The 21,877-nt window shown below is 33.3% G+C and overlaps 1 protein-coding gene across 3 annotated transcripts; it reads right to left on the reverse strand.

The window, feature by feature from the left end:
- Positions 1-3,450: 3,450 nt before the first annotated feature.
- LOC107933528 (uncharacterized) lies at positions 3,451-21,648 on the reverse strand. 3 transcript variants are annotated; one of them, XM_016865765.2, is made up of 4 exons: positions 21,212-21,606; positions 20,200-20,271; positions 19,395-19,466; positions 3,451-5,820 (listed from the first exon to the last, which is right to left on the reverse strand). In XM_016865765.2, exons 1-4 carry the CDS (start codon positions 21,219-21,221, stop codon positions 3,665-3,667), a joined length of 2,310 nt encoding a protein of 769 aa, XP_016721254.1. In that variant the 5' UTR covers positions 21,222-21,606; the 3' UTR covers positions 3,451-3,664. The 3 variants fall into 3 exon arrangements, with proteins under 3 accessions (XP_016721254.1, XP_016721280.1, XP_016721268.1); XM_016865791.2 differs by lacking the exon at positions 20,200-20,271 and having other exon boundaries at positions 21,587-21,648; XM_016865779.2 differs by lacking the exon at positions 20,200-20,271 and having other exon boundaries at positions 21,212-21,645.
- Positions 21,649-21,877: the final 229 nt, after the last annotated feature.

The raw sequence follows: 21,877 nt of genomic DNA on the forward strand, positions 1-21,877 counted from the left end.
ATTATAGCCGACTGTCATGCCAAGGCAGTTTGGCCTCCAAACATGTCCTCTAGTTTGTCTAGAATAACTTTGGCAACCTTACATTTCTCTAATTTCTTATAAAGAGTGTTGGTCACACTTTCCAGCATATGACAACGAGCTATCCCATCAAACCCCTCCCAATGTTTTCTAGCATTATTTTGAGTGGTTGTGGGCATCTATTATCAAGAAATGTTTTGAGTTTCTCATAGCTTAGGACAATCATGATGTTCCTTTTCCATTCATTATAGTTATTTTCGTTTAGTTTATTCTCAATAAGTATGTTTAGTAAGAGAGTATGTGTCATTTTTTTGAACTAAAAATAAAACATCCATTCATTAATATTTTTGTATTAAGGAAATATTATAAAACCTTTTGCAACAAACGATATGCATTAAGATAATGCATGCGTCTTACATTAAATCTTGGAAAATATTTGTAAGTCATTGCAATGATAATCCCTATACTCATTGAATTAAGTCACCTTAGGGCAATCTTAATCAATTAGTAAGAAAATGAATTTTCATCCAATTAATACGTGAACCTAATTCCTTAGGCATTCACACGTACTAATAATCGCTCCACGTTTGGTCATAATCCAATTAATACTTGAACCTAATTTCTTAGGTATTCGTAAGAGCAATCATATGGTCTTTGACTAGAGTACTAGGCTTTTGTTGGGCATTCATCAAACTAATTATAGCCGACTGTCATGCCAAGGCAGTTTGGCCTCCAAACATGTCCTCTTGTTTGTCTAGAATAACTTTGGCAACCTTACATTTCTCCAATTTCTTATAAAGAGTGTTGGTCACACTTGCCAGCATATGACAGCGAGCTATCCCATCAAACTCCTCCCAATGTTTTCTAGCCTTATTTTGAGTGGTCGTGGGCATCTATTATCAAGAAATGTTTTGAGTTTCTCATAGCTTAGGACAATCATGATGTTCCTTTTTCCATTCATTATAGTTATTTTCGTTTAGTTTGTTCTCAATAAGTATGTTTAGTAAGAGAGTAGGTGTCATTTTTTTGAACTAAAAATAAAACATCCATTCATTAATATTTTTGTATTAAGGAAATATTATAAAACCTTTTGCAACAAACGATATGCATTAAGATAATGCATACGTCTGACATTAAATCTTGGAAAATATTTGTAAGTCATTGCAATGATAATCCCTATACTCATTGAATTAAATCACCTTAGGGCAATCTTAATCAACTAGTAAGAAAATGAATTTTCATCCAATTAATACGTGAACCTAATTCCTTAGGTATTCACACGTACTAATAATCGCTTCACGTTTGGTCATAATCCAATTAATATGTGAACCTGATTCCTTAGGTATTCACACGTACTAATGATCGCTTCACGTTTGGTCATAATCCAATTAATACATGAACCTAATTTATGCTTGATGATGTGGTTCCATGATGGCCTAAGTTTGATTTGTATTGAAGTATATTTAAAAATGCTTTAATGCGCATTGTATGTAAAATAACACTACTGTCTTGAGACATCAATAACAAAAATGACAATTTTGTGCATTTTTTGGGTAATGGTCTCAAGACATGGTGAACATGTCCTGAGACAGGGTTAGCTTAGTAACGAGACATGAACTACATGGTCTTGAGATAGAACATCGAATGTAAGGGTTCAAAATAGGGGAAGCATGTCTTAGTACTCAACCTTCATGTCTCGAGACATCCAATTGTACTTTGATAGCTAAGTTTGGATTCGAGTCTTGATTTTGAATTGGACCCCGAATAACCTTGAAACATGTTAGTTGGGTCCTTGAACATCTATTACATATGCTTATAATTATGAGTTGTGATTGTTTCCTAATTTTGATAAATATATGTTATCTAGTTAGGAAATGTTTCGAGTAAGTGGCTCTTACAATTTGATGTAGTTGTTAAAAAAAAACTAGTTTGAAAACAATTTTGTGCCACAGCGAAAAATTACAATTTTGAAACCTGAGTCGGTTTATGATATTTATAGCAATAATTTTTTTCTGAAAAATACCCGTGCTTTGTGTGAGATGGATCTTAGACGTTTCTAACTCTCAACGGAATGACCTTCTCCACCAATCTCATACCACGAATCGCTTCAGGTATGGGCTCGAACAATCACGAATCAAACACAGAACTAGAAACAATTTCTTACTTTCAGTAGAAAAATAATTCTCTCAATAGAAACCAATAGAATCGCTATTCCCAGAAAATTGAATTTGTACTTAGAAAATAAATTCTCACTATTTTCGGGCAGGATAATAATATCTCAAAGTTGTCTTTTTATCTCTACTAGTGTCATCTTTTTATAAGGAGAAATCGAAGAAGTCTGGTTGAATTAGTAGAACACAAATAAAACTTATTTGATAGAGAAACTAGTTTCCTAGTTTAACTAGGAGAAGTGTTTGGGGGCTCTCTTGTATTGAGTCAATTATATGTGCTTTCTGGACTTTTAACCAAACACTTTATAATTTAATCCAACTCAATATCTTTTTTATTTCCCTAAATAATTATTATTTATTAAATTGATTTAAATTAATTTAATTTTCTCAACCCAGTTCTAATTCTGTTAAAGTAATGACAATTTTACCATAAAAGAATATGTTATAAAATATATTTAATTTTTCATATTCAACGGATTCATAATGACCAATTAATTTGATTCTATTTTTTAATTTTAATTATTTAATTAAATAATAATTTAAAAATTTTAAATTAATTCCCAAGTCATTTTCATGCTTAGTGAAAAAGTACATTCATTTTCAAATGTAACCCATTTATTTAACTTTATCATTTCCATCTATTTTTATTTCTTTTGTTCTTTATGCTATTAATTTTTAATATCAACGAGATATTAGAGAGACTGATTAGACATGTATAACTAAGGCTCAAATGTTTTATAATTAAGTTTCAACTTTTTTTCTATTAACAATAAATTTATTTACTCACAAAATCATTCCACTATAATATCATGACCAACTCTCCTTAATTACATATCATTATAAAATTTACTCAATCAATAATCATCCAATTATGTTCAACCAATTTGCCTCATACCTTTTGTCTCTCGCTTAGCATAGGATGGGATGATAACCTAAAACACTGTCTAAGCTCATCCACACAAAAAAGGGAAATATTACTATCAACATAGAAAAAACATTATTACAAGATAAAAGGGGATTTCCACATTACATAGTACCTCCACTTTTCCCCATGCAGTCTGTACCCACAGCACCTAGAAAACCCATCTTAACTCTAATTTTCTCTTACAAAAACTAACATTATCCTAGCCTCCATTAGATAACTTATCATTACTTTTACGGGTCATTATTACGCAATGATGATGGGGGCGAACCTAGGCCCCTAACAGGGCATACAGGATTGTTTGTGCTCACTACTTAAAATACAGTTGGTTGTGATGAATTAATCCTTGCAACTCTTAAAAAGTAATGAATTAATTCGCTCTCACGTGTCTGAGTTTTAACAACAGGAATAATATTGACTATATATAGCTTTTGCCAGGCCATTTAAAAAATAAAATAAAATAAATTGAATCTCAGCCGAGGATAGTTACAAAAAAGGAAAAACAAAACAAAACGTTTCTTTGGAACTCCGGTCCAACAGCTTGAAATGGAAATTAAGTACCACCTCCAGAGGTCCCTGAAGACTCGGCCACATTTTCCAGTCTCAATGTCATGGCAACTTCTTCGATCATTTTACCTCTATCAGCTGACCCAGATCCGTCCACGGCTCTGTTAAGCCTTTTCACCCAAATATCATAATCAACAGGGTATGGTGTTCCACAAAGGCTATCCACATAATCACTAAAGGCCTTAAGTAAAGGCGAAACTTCACCTAGATGCTGCTGAATCGATCGTGTTGCCCAGCTTTTCTCCCTCCATTGCAAAGCTGATTCAATAGAATCCTGTGGATGCATTCTGCCCCCTGTCACAAAGAATAGGAGGTACACAAGGCTCTCAGCATCAGATGCAGGACAAAGTTTACCATGCTGAAGTGCATGAGAGGACGAGAACTGCAAATTTATTGCTGGGCTGTCCCTGTCTTCCAGAACTGCACGGCCCCATGAAACTGGGATATACAGAACTTTGTGTCTAGTACCTTGCATGTTGAAAACACGGATTATATTTTCAGGGGAAATATCACCATGCTGAACACTGGCTGTTGCTGCACTTCTTAGAGCAACTAGGCAGTCCCGGCAGCAGCGTAATGCATCATCAGAGGAAAATGGGCCATCCCTAGCAACTATATATGAAAGTGGTTCGCCCACTGGTAACGTGACAAGAATTGGAGTTCCGCACCGAGGATGATCGCATCGCCCACTAGGACTCTGCTTTTTACAAGGACCAGGATGCAAAATTCGGCCAGAGGCAATTACTTCAGGTAAATATTTGCTTGAAACCCCTTGATGCTTCAATATGTTTAGTACCTTTGTTTGCCTTTGTACTTGATACCACAGACTCATATCCTCCCAAGAGGGCTCGAGTCTGGATGGATGGGCACCAACATACAATGTTAACAACTGTGTGGGGTAATCTAGAGAAATAGCACCATAGAGAAAATAGTTGCCTCCTATGAAGGACTCCTGTATCTGGAAACTTTTCTGGCCCTGTTGCTGATCCTCCAAGAGCAATATTTCTCCCTGCCTAAGCTTCAAGTGTGTTGTATTTTTTACCAGGGGATTATCACTGTGATCAAGTTCAACAATCTCTCCATGTTGGTAGCCATCCTGTTGATAAGGTATTTTGGCATTTTCATTCTCAGCTAGGCGGCATTCTATTCTACGCTTCTGAAGACGAAGGCTATGAGCTGAGGCCAATGAGGATATTGACTTTCTTGGTGGTCCATTACACTGGACAATGGAATAGAAAGTAGCTAACAATACTTGAAGAGTCCCCAGATCTCCCCAATTTGCATTTCCAAGCCTATTCCAAATTGTCTCTACTGATGAGAGGAGGACTTCAGCATGACATTTTATCCAATGAGCCATAGACTGGTACGGATCACCTGTGTTCAATTCTAGTTTACTAAGATCACCTCCAAGTTTTATCACTGCACCAAATTTAGAATCAAAAACCACAATAAAAACAGAATCATCGCTGATGGTTCTGGACTTCCTCAGGCACCTAGAAATAAGTATGTGAACACCATAAAAGAGGGCTTCACATATGGTGCTAACTGACAATTTTAACTCATTTCCTGAGAGTATGTTTTGTCTAAATAAGACTAACTCCACTACTTGGTTCCAATGAACTTTTAGATTATTCCCATTTTCAGATATTAAAGCTAAACCACGTAGCTCTTCTAACCTTCCTCTCAATATTGCTTTCTCAGCAGCATAAAACTTAGATCCAGGATGATGGAAACAAGATAGAGAGAATGGCGGTGGTCCACTTTTACGCCAAAATGTACGCCACAGACCATTTACAATAACATGAAGAAAGTCTTCCAAAGCATGATACACATCTTCCTTTGCACTTTTAGAAGCAAGAGGAGAACATGGCATTCGGAATAGTTGCTGAAATAAAACCCCTTCCAATGCTAGATCAAGCTTGCGTAGTTCATCAGTCAGAAAGAGGGGCTTTAAAACTGTCTGCTCCCCTGTGACTTGATCCACACCATAGTTTTCCGAAATCCAATTATCAAGACTCTGGTTAAATAGCTCCTGGTCTATGAATTTCCTTCCAAAGTCCTTCAGCCCTTTGTAGACTCTTCTTGAAGTTTGAAAATACTTGCTTGAAGATGAAACTCCGGACACAGAATGGGTAGAGATAACTACATCACATTAAAATCCAAGCAATTTTAATTTAGAGGGTAATAATTGAATGCAGAAAAAGTTTAATGTGAGTGAAAATGGACAAACTGCAGACAAATTATTCTATGGTTGAACATGGAAAGTCCAAAGAGTTTTTTATGTTTATTCAGGAAAAGGAGGATTCAAACCCTACTATTTTGAACAGGGAGATCATGAACCAATCATTGAGCTAAATGCTCAGGATGCAAGGCCAAAGAATTGTCAGGCTCCATCCATGCACTTGTGCGTGCATGTAAGTATGCTTATGCATTTTTTTATGCAAATACGACTGTGCGAGCTAACAGTCTTGTCATATTTCATCTTAAAAGGAAAAAATATAGTGTTCTCTAGCATCTTAGGATATATATGCCTCCATATTAGAGAAGGAATCTACTTACAATAGATAAAAACTAAATTAATTTTACAAACTTTTATAACTTTTTTATATGAATAATAGTTTAACATACAAACCGTTAGATTTAGCAAGATAGTTCTACTTGATACACACGGAAATTTTTGAATCAATCCGATATCTTTATAACAATATGATGTTTTTCAAGATATGTTTAATGGTTTGTATTGAAAATACACACGGAACTCTTGGATTCAGAGGTTGAAGTATAGGATAGTTTGGATAGTATGTAGGTGCTTGTCATGAGCTATGTTACAATTTAGATTATAGAAAATAAAGGTCTCCAAATTAAACCACGAAGGGTTATAATAGTAAGATCTTTAATCTCAAAAGTATATTCCTAAATTATGTTGTCATTACAAAGCATCGAAAATGCTCAAAGACTAGTGCATGGCATTGGCAAGCCTCTTGTGAAACATGCACCCGATATCATAGGTCGAAGTATAGGAATACTTGGAGGATAGCTTCCATGGGCGTCTACCATATCCTATACATCTAAGTGTCCAGTTCGTCTTTTGTTTAAATTTTTGAACTCCTCGGTTAGGCTAAAAAGGTTTCGAAAATGAAATACAGGTACGTGATTCCATCATATTAAATATTTTTAAAAATATACAACACATTATTACTTTATATAAATAAATTTTTTATATTTTCTTTATACCTATAAAATTTATCATGCTCAATTTTCACTATTACTAATTTTAAATAATTTTAATTCATTAATTAGGAAAGAGCCTAATATTAGCCTACTTTAATCAATAACCATATCATTTTCTTAGTATTTTTTTCATTGCAAACCACTTCTTTTGCTTCTTCCTTTGGCACATCATTCTTAGGCAGCCATGGGGCTTTCTTCGCATGAACATAGCAATCTTAACTAGCCACAATGATGGAGTGAGAAATTTGAACAACTAAGATTGAAAAAATTGACAAACATAATTGAAGGAATAGGGTTGTGGGATATCTAGCAACCTTCTTCTATTAAAACTCTTTTTAATGGTAATGAGAAACAAATCCTATTAACCCTCTATTAACTATAAGTCTTATTAATCCTCTAGTAGAATATTTAAACTATAACTCTTACTAAGAGACCTATGTTAATCAAATGAAAAATTAATTATTTAATAAAATAATGTAAAACACAAATAGACTTAAAAAACCTAAAACGCAAACTTCATAAAATTAAACTAAATTTCATGCTCTAGCATTACAAGGAGATGGCTACATCCAAAATCAACAAACTGAATGTATTTTCAATGGTGAAAGATTTAAAAGGCAAAAGATAAGGAGTTAGGAATGATGTGTGATACCACTCAACATGGGCACCTCAAAGAATTTGACACGAGCTCAGGAAGGGTAAACTCATTTGAGTTCAAGAGTTTGTTTCTAGCCATTTTGAACAAGCTCATGATGTGCATGACGTTTCAAAGTGCAAGGATGAAGCTCGGTGGATTCATTTTGGAGTTCTGAAAAAGTTACATTTTCCGTAAACATCCATTTTTGGAAGCTTTCCATTTTGAAAATGTTGTGTGCATGGGAATAAGACCAAGTCACTAGGCAGTGAACCAGAATATCCTCCTCTAAAAGGGAGGATTTACCCTTCTTGGCGTTGCGTCCCTTTTTGGAGGAACCTATGGTGAAAAGAAACAGCTAATGAAGGCTCTTGAAAGGGGAACCTTCAGACCTCAAAAGAACATTAGAAATAAACTTTTTTGCTTATTCCATTCCCTTTCTTGATGGCCTTTATATAGTAGGCATTACATCATTTAAAAATAACATTAATAAAATTGCAAAATTGTAGGAATAAATTGCTAGCAAAAATAAAGATTCAAATTTGCATAGATTGGTCAAATCCTTCATAATCCCTTGATTCTGGCCGCCAACCATTCCATTGATTTTGCTAGATATTTTATTATTGTCTTCTCATGTAGACTTGATCAACAAATGCATCCTGAACATTACTCCCTTCCAAGAGAAAAGCTTGTCCTTAAGCTTAAATTAAGGATAATCATTATGGAATTAAGAAACAATTTCCCATGTAGCATCAATAGTATCATACCTTGCCATTGCAATAGAATTTCCCACTTTCCACGATTAAGGCGAGATCACAAAACATGATGAGGTTGGGGAATTATTTTGTCATCCGATAGTGGGGGCAAGCTAGGAACGAAATAGGGGGTCTCCACTAGAAACTTTGAGGCGAGAGACATAAAACACATTATGGATCTCTCTACTAGGTAGAAGGTCCAATTGATAAGCCAGAGGGCCAATTCGTCATACAATTTGGAAAGGTCCATGGAATTTAGTGAGAGTTAGGAGTGAACACGTTCTTTCAATGAAGTTTGTTGACGGGGTTGTAGATGCAACCAAACCCAATCTACAAGAGAAAATTCAAGATCACCGTGGGCTGTCATAAGTGGTCTTCATGTGATTCTAAGCTTGCAATAAAAAAAGTCAAATTATGACCAACATCTCATCTCTGTTGATTAAGGCTTGGTCAACTCCATCAACCGTTGTAGGCCCAAGAATGTAAGATAGCAAAGAGGATCATGACCATAAACTACTTGAAAAGGTGAAGTTTTGAGGGTTGTGTGAAAAGCAGTGTTGTAGCAATATTCAGTCCAAGGAATCCATCTGACCCAACTTCGTGGGTTATCTCTTATAAAACAACAAAGATATATCTCAACTGTATGGTTGACAACTTCCGCCTGGCCATTTGTTTATCGTGATAGGCAAAAGAGAAAGTAAGTTGAGTGCCACATAATTTGAACAATTCCTTCCAAAATGTGCTAGTGGAGACATTTCTTCACAGACAATTAATTGAGGCAAGCTATGTAAACGAGAAATCTACTCAAAGAAAATGTGAGCAACAATAACAGTAGTGTATGGATGGGCCATAGGAATAAAATGTGCATATTACTAACCACAAAAAAGGTATGGACTTCCCTCTTGATTTTGGCAATCAGCCAATTAAGTCCATTGAGATGTCAAACCAAATGTGGGTAGGAACTTGTAGTGGCTGTAAAAGACCAGCTAGATGCAAATGCTCTACTTTGTTCATCTAATAAGTGACATAAGAAGCCACAAAAGCTTGAATATTTGCCTTCATTCCCTTCCAATAAAAGTCTCGATAAATTTGTTAAGACACTTCATTCCACCCTTTCATGTGTGCTACTATGCAAAGCTGATATTTATAATAGTAACATGAGAAGTGGGTTAGATCTATACCTTCCCTTTGTACATAATCAGCCCTTATAATGGTTCAACAAATATAAAGAGCCTCTTTCTCAACTTCAGTATGCATCTCCTTGAGTGTGTTCGAGGCATTTGTTTCCTCTTGAATAGCATCAAATAATGGAATTGAAGGATTAGAAAAGATTTCAGCTTCATCACTGCAAGACAAGGCATCTACCACCTGGTTGAGTTTCCATGCCTTGTATTCAACCTTGAAAACAAATTCCATCAAGTGAAATGACAAAAATTAGCATTAAAAGAGTTTTGGGCCACTTTGAAGTTCACCAACTTACAAACTCCTAAGCTTAGTACTTTAGCACCATTTGCTACTATCACCTTCAATCCTGCTTCTTAGTTCATTGGAAGACTTAATTTCTCAATCACTTGTTCACTTAGAAAATTACAGGTGCTGCCTAACTCAACTAGAATTGTGAGAGGGTAATTCTCAACTTGGGCTAACAATTGCATGGTTTTTGAATGTCAAACTCCGATGATCGCATGAAGGGAGATTTTAGGACTTCATAAGAGTTTGGCTTATCCTCTTCCAGATCCCGATCTTCTACTTCTAGCAAAAAAGTCATTTTCATTGATGTCCAAAAGTGTAGGGCTTATCGCAATTGAAGCACAACCCCATGGCCTTGTCTTCGGCCATTTTAGCCCATGTCAAGCACTAGAAGATTGGTTCCCTGGTGTTGCCCGTCCTCGAGATTTAGGTTGATTTTGCTCTTGCTACATTTGCAGCAGCATTGTAGGAACTAATGGTGTGAAAATGGCCTTTGATGTTGTCTAAGTCTTGGCTAACTGTGTTTCTCCTTCGATAGAGCCTATTGCTATTTTCTTTCAAAACCACAAGTTAAACTCAAAAATGTGACTAGATTTTGGGGACTTTGAAGCTCTACTTCCACTCTTAATTATGTTAAAAATACCAATTTGCTGGCATGATTGAACTGAAGTGGCTTGAGCTAGAGCACTTGGAATTGCCTTAAATAATCATCAACTATGCTAGTTTTTCAAAGGTTAAAAGAGTTCTCCTAATGGGGTTTTTCCTCAATGGTGGACCAAACCTTAGATGGCAGTATTCTTTGAATAAAACAAGATAGGCTTGGTGGTTCTTAATCTATCTTGTAAAACCACATCTAGGCCTCTCATGTCACGTGGAAGGTTGCTAATGAAACCTTATCAACCTCGTTAGTTCATTTGTTATTCAAAAACTGCTCACAACTATTTAACCGACCCAATGGATCATTAATACCATCATAGGTGGGAAAATCAAGTTTGGTGTACCTGGGAATGAATGTTGATGTTTGAACCCTAATACGTCTGTCATCACAGACAAGATGGTTTCCATTGCTTCCCAAGCTTGCTAACACACCCCTAGGTTGTTGGTTGAGTAGATGTAGGACTTTCACATGTGATTGGACAACTCTTCTAAATAGCTTCAGTTTTTTGTATGTGTGTCCACCATTGTCTTCCATTTTGAATCTCCCCCGACACTTGGCTCGGATACCAAATTGTTGCGTGCACAAGAATAAGACTAGGCCATTGGGAAATGAATTGGAATATCCTCCTCTAAGAGGGTGGATTTATCTTTGTTAGCATTGTGTCCTTCTTGAAGGAACTTTTGGTGAAAAGAAAAAGCTAATAAAAACTCTTGAGAGGAAACCTTCAAACCTCAAAAGAACATTAGAAATAAACTTCTTTGCTTATTCCATTATTATAAGGAATAAATTACTAGAAAAAATAAAGTTTCAAATTTGCATAGACTAAGCTTAGTCAAATCCTTCATATTCCCTTGATTCTTGTTGCCAACTATTCCATTGATTATGGTAGATTTTTTTGTTATTTGTTTTCTCTTACAGATTTGACCAACAAATGCATCCCTAATGGGAAAGTTCTATTTTTAGCAGTTCCTACTCTTAGGAACTTACCATTTTGGAACCTTTCCATTTTTGGTGCACAAAAATGTTATTATTATTTTTTACAAACCTCACTTTTGTACAATCCAAGTAAGTTTTTAAACAATACAAAAGTTTGTCAGATATAACATGGTAAGATGTAATAACTACTGAAAACGAAATTCAATTTTGAGGACTTACAAATTTTGAGCTTTTCTTGCATCTTGGAATTTTTGTAGTAAACTTCTATGTTTTTAGGAAAATTTTGGATAATGTTACTAGGTCATATGGACTTAAGCTTTGGGCTAGAGGTAAAGGCCCATTATATGACACCCATGTTGGGCCATTAAAACTCATATTTTGTTGGATTTTGCAACTCAAGGCCCATTAGGAGTGTCGCAGCCCATGAAGCCCATAAATGAATCAAGTTGCATTAACCTAATGGTCCATGTAGTAGCTAGCCATGTTGAAATTACTTAATAGCTAAGTTTGAAGAGTTTTGAAAGAATACAACCAAGGCAGGATGATTACACCAAGGCTCTTCCATAGTCGGTCATATAGTGATTTTATACAAATTAAATAAGCATTGGTTATTTGTTAGGGTGGTTTGTAAAATTTTGGCTAAATAAGCATTGGTTATAAGTTAAGTGTTAAATAGAAATATTCTATGAAAGTGTGATTTCCATGTAGAATGATTAATGAGAATTATTTGATTTATGTGATTATGTATGAAATGTGGTATTAATATGGAAAGCAAGTTAATATGTCACCATGGTCATTTTAAAAATTAATATGCTAATATAACCATTTTGTACATTAGATGAGATTTGATATGTGATAATGTGGAAATATGTATATTTGAGTTTATGACAACTCAGAAATTGCTATGAATATATTGATAAATAAATGAATTTGTTATCTTTGGTTCATGAAAACCACAATATAAATAATTAACATATTTATAAGGCCTAAGTTAATATGGATTTGAATGTGTACGTGAAAGCACTTTGGCGCCTATATGTTGAATTAGACAAGGGGGTTGCCTAAATATACTCCGAACCCTATGAATCCTGCAAAATTCTGGAAACGACTATGTATGATCAATAAATGTGTTAATAACCTTAATTGAAATACGTTACTTCTTAACTTAATATGCCCTAGTAAACTTACTGAAATAATTAGAATACAATTGTCATACCAATATAGTTTAGATATGAAGTTTTGTTATGATATGAAGATCTGTTCTGATATTGAGTTTTGATATGATATGGAATTTTGTTGTGATTTAGAGTTCTATTATCATCTGGAATTTTGTTGCCTTCGGGCTCCACAATCATGCGCGTTCTTTGATACCTTAGCACTTACGTGTTCTCTGGTGTTTTGGAGGATTAACACTTATGTGCTCTCTAGTGTTTGGATGGATCCTATACATTTGAGTCCTTTTGCTAGAGTTTACTAAAGGCAAAATGAATTAAAATCTTGTTAGTAAGACTTGCCTATGCATACAAGTTATATTTGAAATAAAGTGGTACATACTAAGGACTAAGATAAATAAGTGAAACGAAATTGAACAATTGGTATGCTAAGAATGATTATATTTTGATAACTCGTTCCGGCCAGTTGTGGCATAAATGAAATTGTGATAAGCTAAATACGACGAGAAATTAGGTATTCAACAATAAAAGAAAAGCTATTAACTAAGAAATGTTTATAAGGACCATAAAATGAAGATAGAAATTGAAATCTTTGTTTTCTATATGCTCTTAATGAAAGGAAATAATTTATATAATACATCAAACTCTGATAAAAAAAGAACATATGTTTAATTAAATATTTTTTAAGAGTTATATAGTTGAATTCGGAAATGTGATTGCTTAATGATAAATAATTAGTAAGTTGAGCCCCTATAATATGGTATGAGAAATGAATCCGCTAGATATTCCTAAATGTGATTTATGTGAAATTTGTAATAAATACTCCTAATGTGGTTCAACACTAATAAGAAATGGAATAAGTAGGTTTATCCTTGAGTACTTATTAAGTTGTTCGAGCTCAACACTTTAATTGTTTAAACGCGTAGGTAAAGGGGGTTGTCCGAGAAGCTTGGAGCTTGTTTTAGAAGCATCACATCACCGCTTAAGGTCAAATTGTTTAAATTTAGAAGGTTTTGTAATAAGATATCGACATGTACATAGAGATTAAGTGTGGCATAAACATTTGAAATTTTTCAAGTGCATTTAAACCCTTTTATAGTGTTTCCTTACCGAAATGAGTTTTTTTGTTATACTTGAATATATTAATGAGTTATATTAGTGATAGAATGAGATCAGAATATGTTTTAAATTGGTTCAGGATTTGTTGAAATGATATGAAAGTGTTTAGATATGAATGTAAAGAGTTTATTGTTTGCTCTAGCACAATGTCGCGTCATCGTCTCTTGCAACATCGCGACATTAAGCCTACAATAAGTGATGTCATGTAAGACAACATTACGACATTATGCAATGTAACAACAGTATGCACCACATTGTCTCCCACTATACTGTTTTGACCCGTTTTGGCTTCCAAGAGCTTGTTTTGGGTCTTTGGACATTTTTTATCACTCTCAAACCTTTTCTAAATGATTTTAAAATGTTTTTAAAGTTCTCAAATTATAATTAAAAAATTACTTAATTAAATAAGTAATCATGATTAGTTTAGTTTAATTCACAACTATTCTAACTATATAAATTAAAGTTAGTGGAGATGAGCATCATCTTCTTTCTTAGTTTGATAGTTCCATTTTCGAAAGAAAAGAACAGAGAATTCTTCAATTGTTTTAACATTCGACCATCAAAAATTATAATATAACAAAGTTAAATTCATAAATTTTTTATAGATTTGTGCCCGTGAAAGTTTAATTTAACTAGCTCATATATCAATCTATTCAATTGTTGAAATTTTAGTAAGATGTTATTTTGTGAGAAAATAATGAATTAGGCTTGAAATTGATAGATATTAAGTTTAAATTATGAAAATGACTAACTTGTAAAGCTTAATAAGCTTGATTGATAACTTTGTTACATTAGAGTCCAAATTAAATAAATTAAAAACTTATTATGAAATTATGATAGGAATAGAAAGTATAAGATCCTTGATGAGAGAATGTACAATTAAATTTTGATCTAAAGCTAAATATCGAAAGATATGCGTATCTCAAGTTTAGTAACTAAATAAAACAAAATGCAAAATATGTGTGGCTTTATATTTGAATGTGGATTGAATAAAATCTTATATTTTTTTATTTATTGAATTATTGATTGTAGTAAAAGACGATGACGGGCTGTTGAGAGGAAAAAGAAAAGCGAGAGTCGCCAATGAGTGACGCGAGATTACGATTTATGCTTTTGTTCGAGATCAATTTATTTCTTTACATATTCATGTCATATTGCATGATTGAGCATCGAGATGACTTCATAAAAATCATATGAATTGATTTGTTATGATTGATATTGAATATCGAGATAGTTGACTGAATTGAATAAAATGGAAAGTAGTATAATTTAGTGGGACATGATTTGAATGTAAGAATGGATTGAAACATGTTATAAGATAAGATATATTGTATGCTAATGATGAATTAAAATGAAATGAGATAAATAATTATTATGTGATAGTACAATACATAGGGTATGAACATGCAAATGTGACTGATTATAGGGTATGATAGGTAAATGTAAATGATTACAAAATATGATAATGCAAATAAGAATATATTATGCCAATTTTAACTTAGTAAAAAGTAAGTACAGGATTGACATACCAATAAGGTCATATGCACGCTTGTACAGGATATGTGATGATATGAAGATTATGATAGGTTATATCGACACAAAACATCTGTTGCGGATTATCAAGTATTATTTGTTTCTACGGAAACCTTGGTGTGGTGGAGAGATGCACTTGCATATGAATATGCATTTGATGCCTACAGGCTTAGCATTTTGGTGTGTAGGTGTGGTGTAGTTTTGCTCATACGAGTATCTTAGTGTGGTGTAGTTCAACCATGTATCTGAATCCGTTGAAAAATGAAATAAACCAAATTTTAGTAAACTACTATAATGTATGATTTTAATTGAAATGGTATAAAATTGTGAATTGATAATAGTATATGAAATGATGTGATAATAAGGAACTATATGAATGCATATATGTAATTTACGATAAGAAAGTATATAAAAGATTATGTGAACCGTTTAGAATCAAGCTCTAAGGGTGAATTCAATACGAATGAGTTAATAAACTCCAGAAAGATATTTGAATAGCAAGTTAAATGGTTAAATGATATTGATTGAACATGAAAATTGATAGCTTAATATTAAAGGTATAATGTTTGATACATGAATGGTTTTAAATGTTTAAATGGTATAAAAATTGGCACTTAACAAATGATATGATTTGGTTGATTCTATTGTAATGTTGAATGATATGGTATGATAAGTTTAAATGTTAATATCAAATGAATTGATGTACAAAATGGTTATATGTATATTTCATATGATATTGAAAATTTTGGGCATGTATGTGTATGTGATATGGCTAAAGAGTAAATTTGAATTGGTTAAATGCATTATATTAATACTTGTGTTTTATTGACTTAAATCATGGAAGTATCATTGAGTTTTATCGCTCAGCATACGGTTTGTTTACTCCGTGCGCATGTTTAGGTAAATCTCGAAGTTTTGAGGTGTGATTCAACATTCAGCAAACGATCCTCGACTCAGCAATATTTGTATAATCCATTTTCATTTCTATATATGACATGTACCTAAGTTGTGAGTCGATTTTGTATATTATATGATTATGTGGATAGTTAATGCTAGAAATGGTTAATTTTGATATGTTCAATGGTGAGTTGTGTAATTGAAATGAGTATAATATTTGAAAAGTTAAACTTGCATATATATAATGCCTAAAGTTGGAATGATTCAAATGGTAGAATGGTCTTGTATGATAAGGCTTGTTAAGGCTTGTTCTTGAATTGAATGATTAATTTGATGATTTGGTTAGTGATGAAACATTTAATGTAATATTTGAGGTATTGGATGTATATGTTGTGTTAAAAACAAGTTGAATATGAATTTGGTCAACTTATTAAGTCATTGTTAATTGGTATCATTTAAACCATTTGGAAACAGACGGTCACGTCGTGACGTCAGGCCCCTTAACGTTGCAACGAGATCAAGTCAGTAAGTTGTGTCACGACGAGGAACCCCTAAAGTCGCAACGCCAACCCGATATTTTTGAAAACTTTTCAATTTAGTCATTATTCGACCCCAAGTCACCTTAAGAGCTTTCGTAAGCTTATAAAGGACCCGAAAATGAATATGTAACATATTTTGAATGAGTATTATGATTAATAACACATTTACGTGGTTAAATTGAATTGTAGTTGCTTTGGCAAAAAAATGTGGCATTCCGTAACTTAGACAAGACAATCAAGTCAAGTATGAGGTGTTACAGGTGGCATCTCTTATTCGTGTTGTACGTTAGGATGGGTGAAGGGTGCTACACAATTACTCAACAATAAGCCCAATTTCATTCTTGTTTATTTCCAAATCAAATTTATTTTCTTGATTATTAAATATAACTTGTGCTTCATTTAGGTGTTCATATCAGGAAGGACCAATAAAGACTACTCAAGGCCACCCATCACCACATTAATCATAAGATTTATTTCTCTTTTATTTGGTTTTCATTTTTATTCTAATCTTAGATCTAGTGTGTCTTATCACTTGCTATCCAGACCCAAATTAATGGCCAAATCTGTGCTTAGATTTTGAGGTTCCACTTTAGAATTCAAAGAAGGAAACATGATTGTTGTTACCGAACTAGTGAACTTCCTGCAAGGCAAAAGTGAGGTTATGCAAGAAGTTCTTAATGTCAAAAAGGTGACATCATGGAAGAGTGAAGCCTATAGGCAATTCCTATTAAGCTGGTTGAGAAGACCAACTCGTGAAATTACTTGGATTGTAGAGGATGAGCTGAGGATACTTGATCTTGAAGTTTATGTGGAGGCAATTAAAGTTTTTGCAACTGAAGTAGGCATTTTTTTTCTTTTTCAACAAGGGGAAAATGATGCAAGAGCATCAAATTTGGTTTAATTATTTAAAGTTTGTATTTTACATTATTTTATTTGATTCTATTAGTGTTTTACTTTATTTATTAAATATTTAATGTGACGGTTTAAATATTCTACTAAAGGGTTAATAGAACTATTAGTAAAAGTCTTAGTATAAATACTCTACTAGAATATTAATAGGATTGGTTTTTCATTATCAATAAGAGAATTTTAGTGAAATGTTGCTGGAAAACCCAAAACCCTATTCATCCAATTATTTATGTGAATTTCTTTCAATTCTTAGTTGCTCAGATTTCCCACTCCACAGAAGACCAAGTCCACATTTTTTATGATGTGATGGATGCATATTTCATTTTAATACCAGTGTTGTTTCACATTGCATCAACATTAACATGGAAACCATAAAAATTCAAGTAACAATAATAAGAACAAGTAACTAAATATTTGCTTCTATGAGAACTCCATTTCTTAGCTTACTCAAGTATCTCTAGAATTGTTTTTATGTGTCAATCATGTAAGTGGTAGTCTTCTGACTTTGATGCCATGTTATCTTGTCCATGAACCATCATACTTTGATTTTTTTGAATAGTCCTAATAAAAGATGTAATAAGATAATTTTGGATATTGCATGAAGCATGTGGAAATTAATTAGTACTTTCTAGAGGATTTATCACTTCAGGTGATAATAACGAGACATATTTCAATTGTTTTTTGCTCAATTAGGTGATGTCTTTCAACAAAGAATGATAAATTCAAAATGTTAAGAACAATCCAGAATTCACAAAGGAAACTAAGAACCACATCAAAGAAATATGGTAAAAGAATGAATTATATTGATAGACTAAGCACTAAAAGGTTATGTTGAGATTACTGAATTATATTGATAGACTAAGCACTAATAGGTTATGTTGAGATTACCTTGACTCTTCAATATGCAAGAGATCCTAATGCATTGCTAATACATCCCCTAACCTATAAGAACAAATTAATTTCCTTTTTTATAGTTTGAAATATAATTTATATTCAGTGTTAGCATACTGGAAGTCCAATGGGCCACATAATAAGTAACATTCCTGAAATTAGAACCAAGATTTGAATTAACTTTGACTTAATTGATTAAATCTTAAATAAAGAGAAACTTGATTGAAGCTTATGAGGGTTGCAAAAGTTGCATTTAGAAGTAATTAAGATTGTAATTTACGCAAGGACACAAAACTTTGCTTAAGGCGAACCATAAAGTATGATTTGAAGCTTTTGCTACACCCACAACCATGCTCTAGCTTTTCTTTATTTTCCCACACAACCAAAAGGAAAAGGAAAAAATTTTTCCGTTGTGAGTTTATGTCAAGGAGAAAGAGAAGTGTTTTAGCATCTTTTATTTATGAAACAAACTGGCCACTAGTTTATTATCCCACCTTCAGAAGGTTGCTATGTTGATAATGTGGAGCCCAAACAATTGAGTAGCTATAACCAGGAGATGTCTCTTTGTGTTCAAGGATTCGAGTGCTGATTAGAACTCCAGATCACTACATCTAAGTTCTAAATATGGTTCTTTGGCAACTTGAAACTTTTTTCGGTAGATGGTACAAGGTTTGGCCACCTTTTGCTTGTTTATAAGTATTTCTAATGTGCTTTATTTTTATGATTTTCTAGATATTTTGACTGCATATGAGGCTGGCTGAAACTTGCAGTACAGACTGATTCATCCACAACGTGCCCAGTCTGACATTTTTACTAATGAACTTTTAAATGAAAGAACAGCATAATATACACATCTAAGCCATGCCTAAAACCATAAGTTCATAATGCACAGTGACAATTGAGCAAGACAACATAGCACATAATTTTTACAACTCGAGAGAAAATCAAATAAAAGGAAGCTGTGGAACTAACCAGAGTTGGATTTTCTGAAACTTCCATCTAAGCTCTGCCCCGGAGAAGAGTCTAAATCATTTCGCACAAAACCTGACCCATATTATTTGTTAGAGTTCGCATTAATCCCAGATTTCTAGTTTTGCAGTGGAGTATGTTTGAGAAGAACAAAAAGTTAAATACTAAAATATAAAGGAAAACATGCTGGATGCCCAAAGAGATCGAAAAGGAGAAAGGAAAAAATCATCTAAAGCTTGATTTCTACTTTCAAAATCAAGGAAGTACAAAAGGAAAAATTCCAAGAATTTGATAAGGGTAAAAATGAAGCATTATATTTACTTTGCAGAAACAAGGAAAGTAACAAGTGAAATTAACAACATAAATCATGCCTGATATTAAGATTTGCAAGCAATATCAAGTTAATTAGATCTGATGGATGTATTTCCTATATTAATATTTTCTATTGTGTGAAACATGACATGCTAATGCAACTTTCTGTCATAGTCAAGTTTCTTTTCTAGGAGTAAATTTATTCCTTGCCCTGAACTTAAGCAAAAACAAGATTGCAGGAATTATAGACAACATAGTAATCAAGGACCATTACATGTACTTGTTCGTATTTGATCAAGGATCATACTGATATATCATTTTCTAGTTCTATGAGAAATTGTTGTAATGGTTCTAGTAAAATGTCTGCAGATCCACAACTGGGCATATGGTACAAAAATGAAAATAATATAGGCTTAACTTGATATCACAAAGAAAAATTTAGTAAATTTGTAACCTACTAGTTGTTAGCAAATGGATGTTAAAATTACATACGGACCAGATGCAAACTTTCTGAAACTTCCATTTACACTTTGCTCAGGGGACGACACCAAATCACTTTGTTGAGAGCCTGAGTCAATTCATGCACTCATAAGATAATTCTGTGGCAATCTAGATGTCAAAGCACTGGTCGTAAAAGGTGAGATTTTGGAGAAGTTTTATTGAGATTTCAGATTAGTTCTGGGGGTTTAACTTGAGAATACTTGCTCCACATCAGGCACACACAATCAGCAGTATCCATTAGAGATATTAGTTGAGGAATATGAGGTAAAAAACAACAGTGATTTTAATGAGATGCCTTCAGGAGCAGACTTTTTTGTATTCTAAAAATAATGTCTCAGAGTAGAGAGAAAACTTCTGAACAGGCTTCTAATGGAAAATTTAGAAAGACCAACCAGGAGCTGAACATATCCTCAAGGAATTAGAATACAAAATATAGAGAAATAAATGGAAAATGCTTATAGAATCAATTATGTCACCATTAATGACAATGACTCATTACATGTTTGAGGTAAGCAATTCAACAATAACACGAATTATTGCATACAATTCATAGTTCCCCGTTGATATAAATGTATACATATTTGATTTGTGGAATTTAAGTGACAGCAGGTGCATAAAACAATGGGAATAACCAATCTAATCTCATATCAACAATATACAAAAAGTTCATTTCTAGCAAACAATTGAAGCAAACAAGAGTCCTTGGAGCCAAATGCTGCTCATTAGAAACTTTTATAACACATTTTTAACAATTAGAAAGCAATCAGTACATCAGATTCATAGTAATTCACTCCAATCGAACAAATTAGGTTGAAATACGGACAACATAACAAAATAAATCAAAGGAAAAGGCAGACAAGAATCATACGCAGTAAAAAAAAAACATATGAGAACAACTGATCTGTTGAATACTAAACAGCTAAAACCTAATATTTCCGTAATTAATTTATAACCCGCAAAAAGAGGAAGAGATTAAGGGAGACAATATTGTGAAAGAAAAGACTCACCAAACTTCATAGTAAAATATTGAGCAGAGAATACGTAAAATGGAGAAATGTGAGATGCAATATCGTTGGAGAGTCAAAAGCTCGCATTATTCAGTGTAAATGCGGCAATGTGAGACTGTGATCATTCGAACCATTAAGCATAAAAAGGAAAAAGAAAAAAACATAATGTGGAGCAATAATGAGTAATGAGAGCGAGATCTTGATGCTTTCCTTCCGCCATAAAACATTTTTCAACCAAAAAAAATGAAATAGGTGCTTTATACTTTGCAATAAGTGATTGTGAAGATGGAGATAATATATAAAGGATTTGAAAATGTTAAAGACCAAAAGAGAAAATGAAACTGAAACTGGGACATGAGATAGCAAAGAACTTACAAGAAGACAAGAAATATTCCGAGCAGGCTCATAGAGAGGGAAAAAGAAAAAAAGAAAAGAAAAAAGCTGAGGAATGACAGAGTATTACTGGTTCATGTTTGTTGTCCCCACTCATCCAATTGACTGCTGGGTCCCACTCACGTGATTTTTTACATCCTTCAATTCCTATGCTGCTGCTCTCTTTCTCGAAAAGAATTATTATATTTGCATGCGCTTTAAAAAAATAAGATAAAAAAATAAAATAATCTTAAAATAATACAACTAAAAAAATATTTATAAAAATGGTACATT

Source organism: Gossypium hirsutum, chromosome A12, assembly GCF_007990345.1.
Source record: "Gossypium hirsutum isolate 1008001.06 chromosome A12, Gossypium_hirsutum_v2.1, whole genome shotgun sequence".
NCBI classification, from domain to species: Eukaryota; Viridiplantae; Streptophyta; class Magnoliopsida; order Malvales; family Malvaceae; genus Gossypium; species Gossypium hirsutum.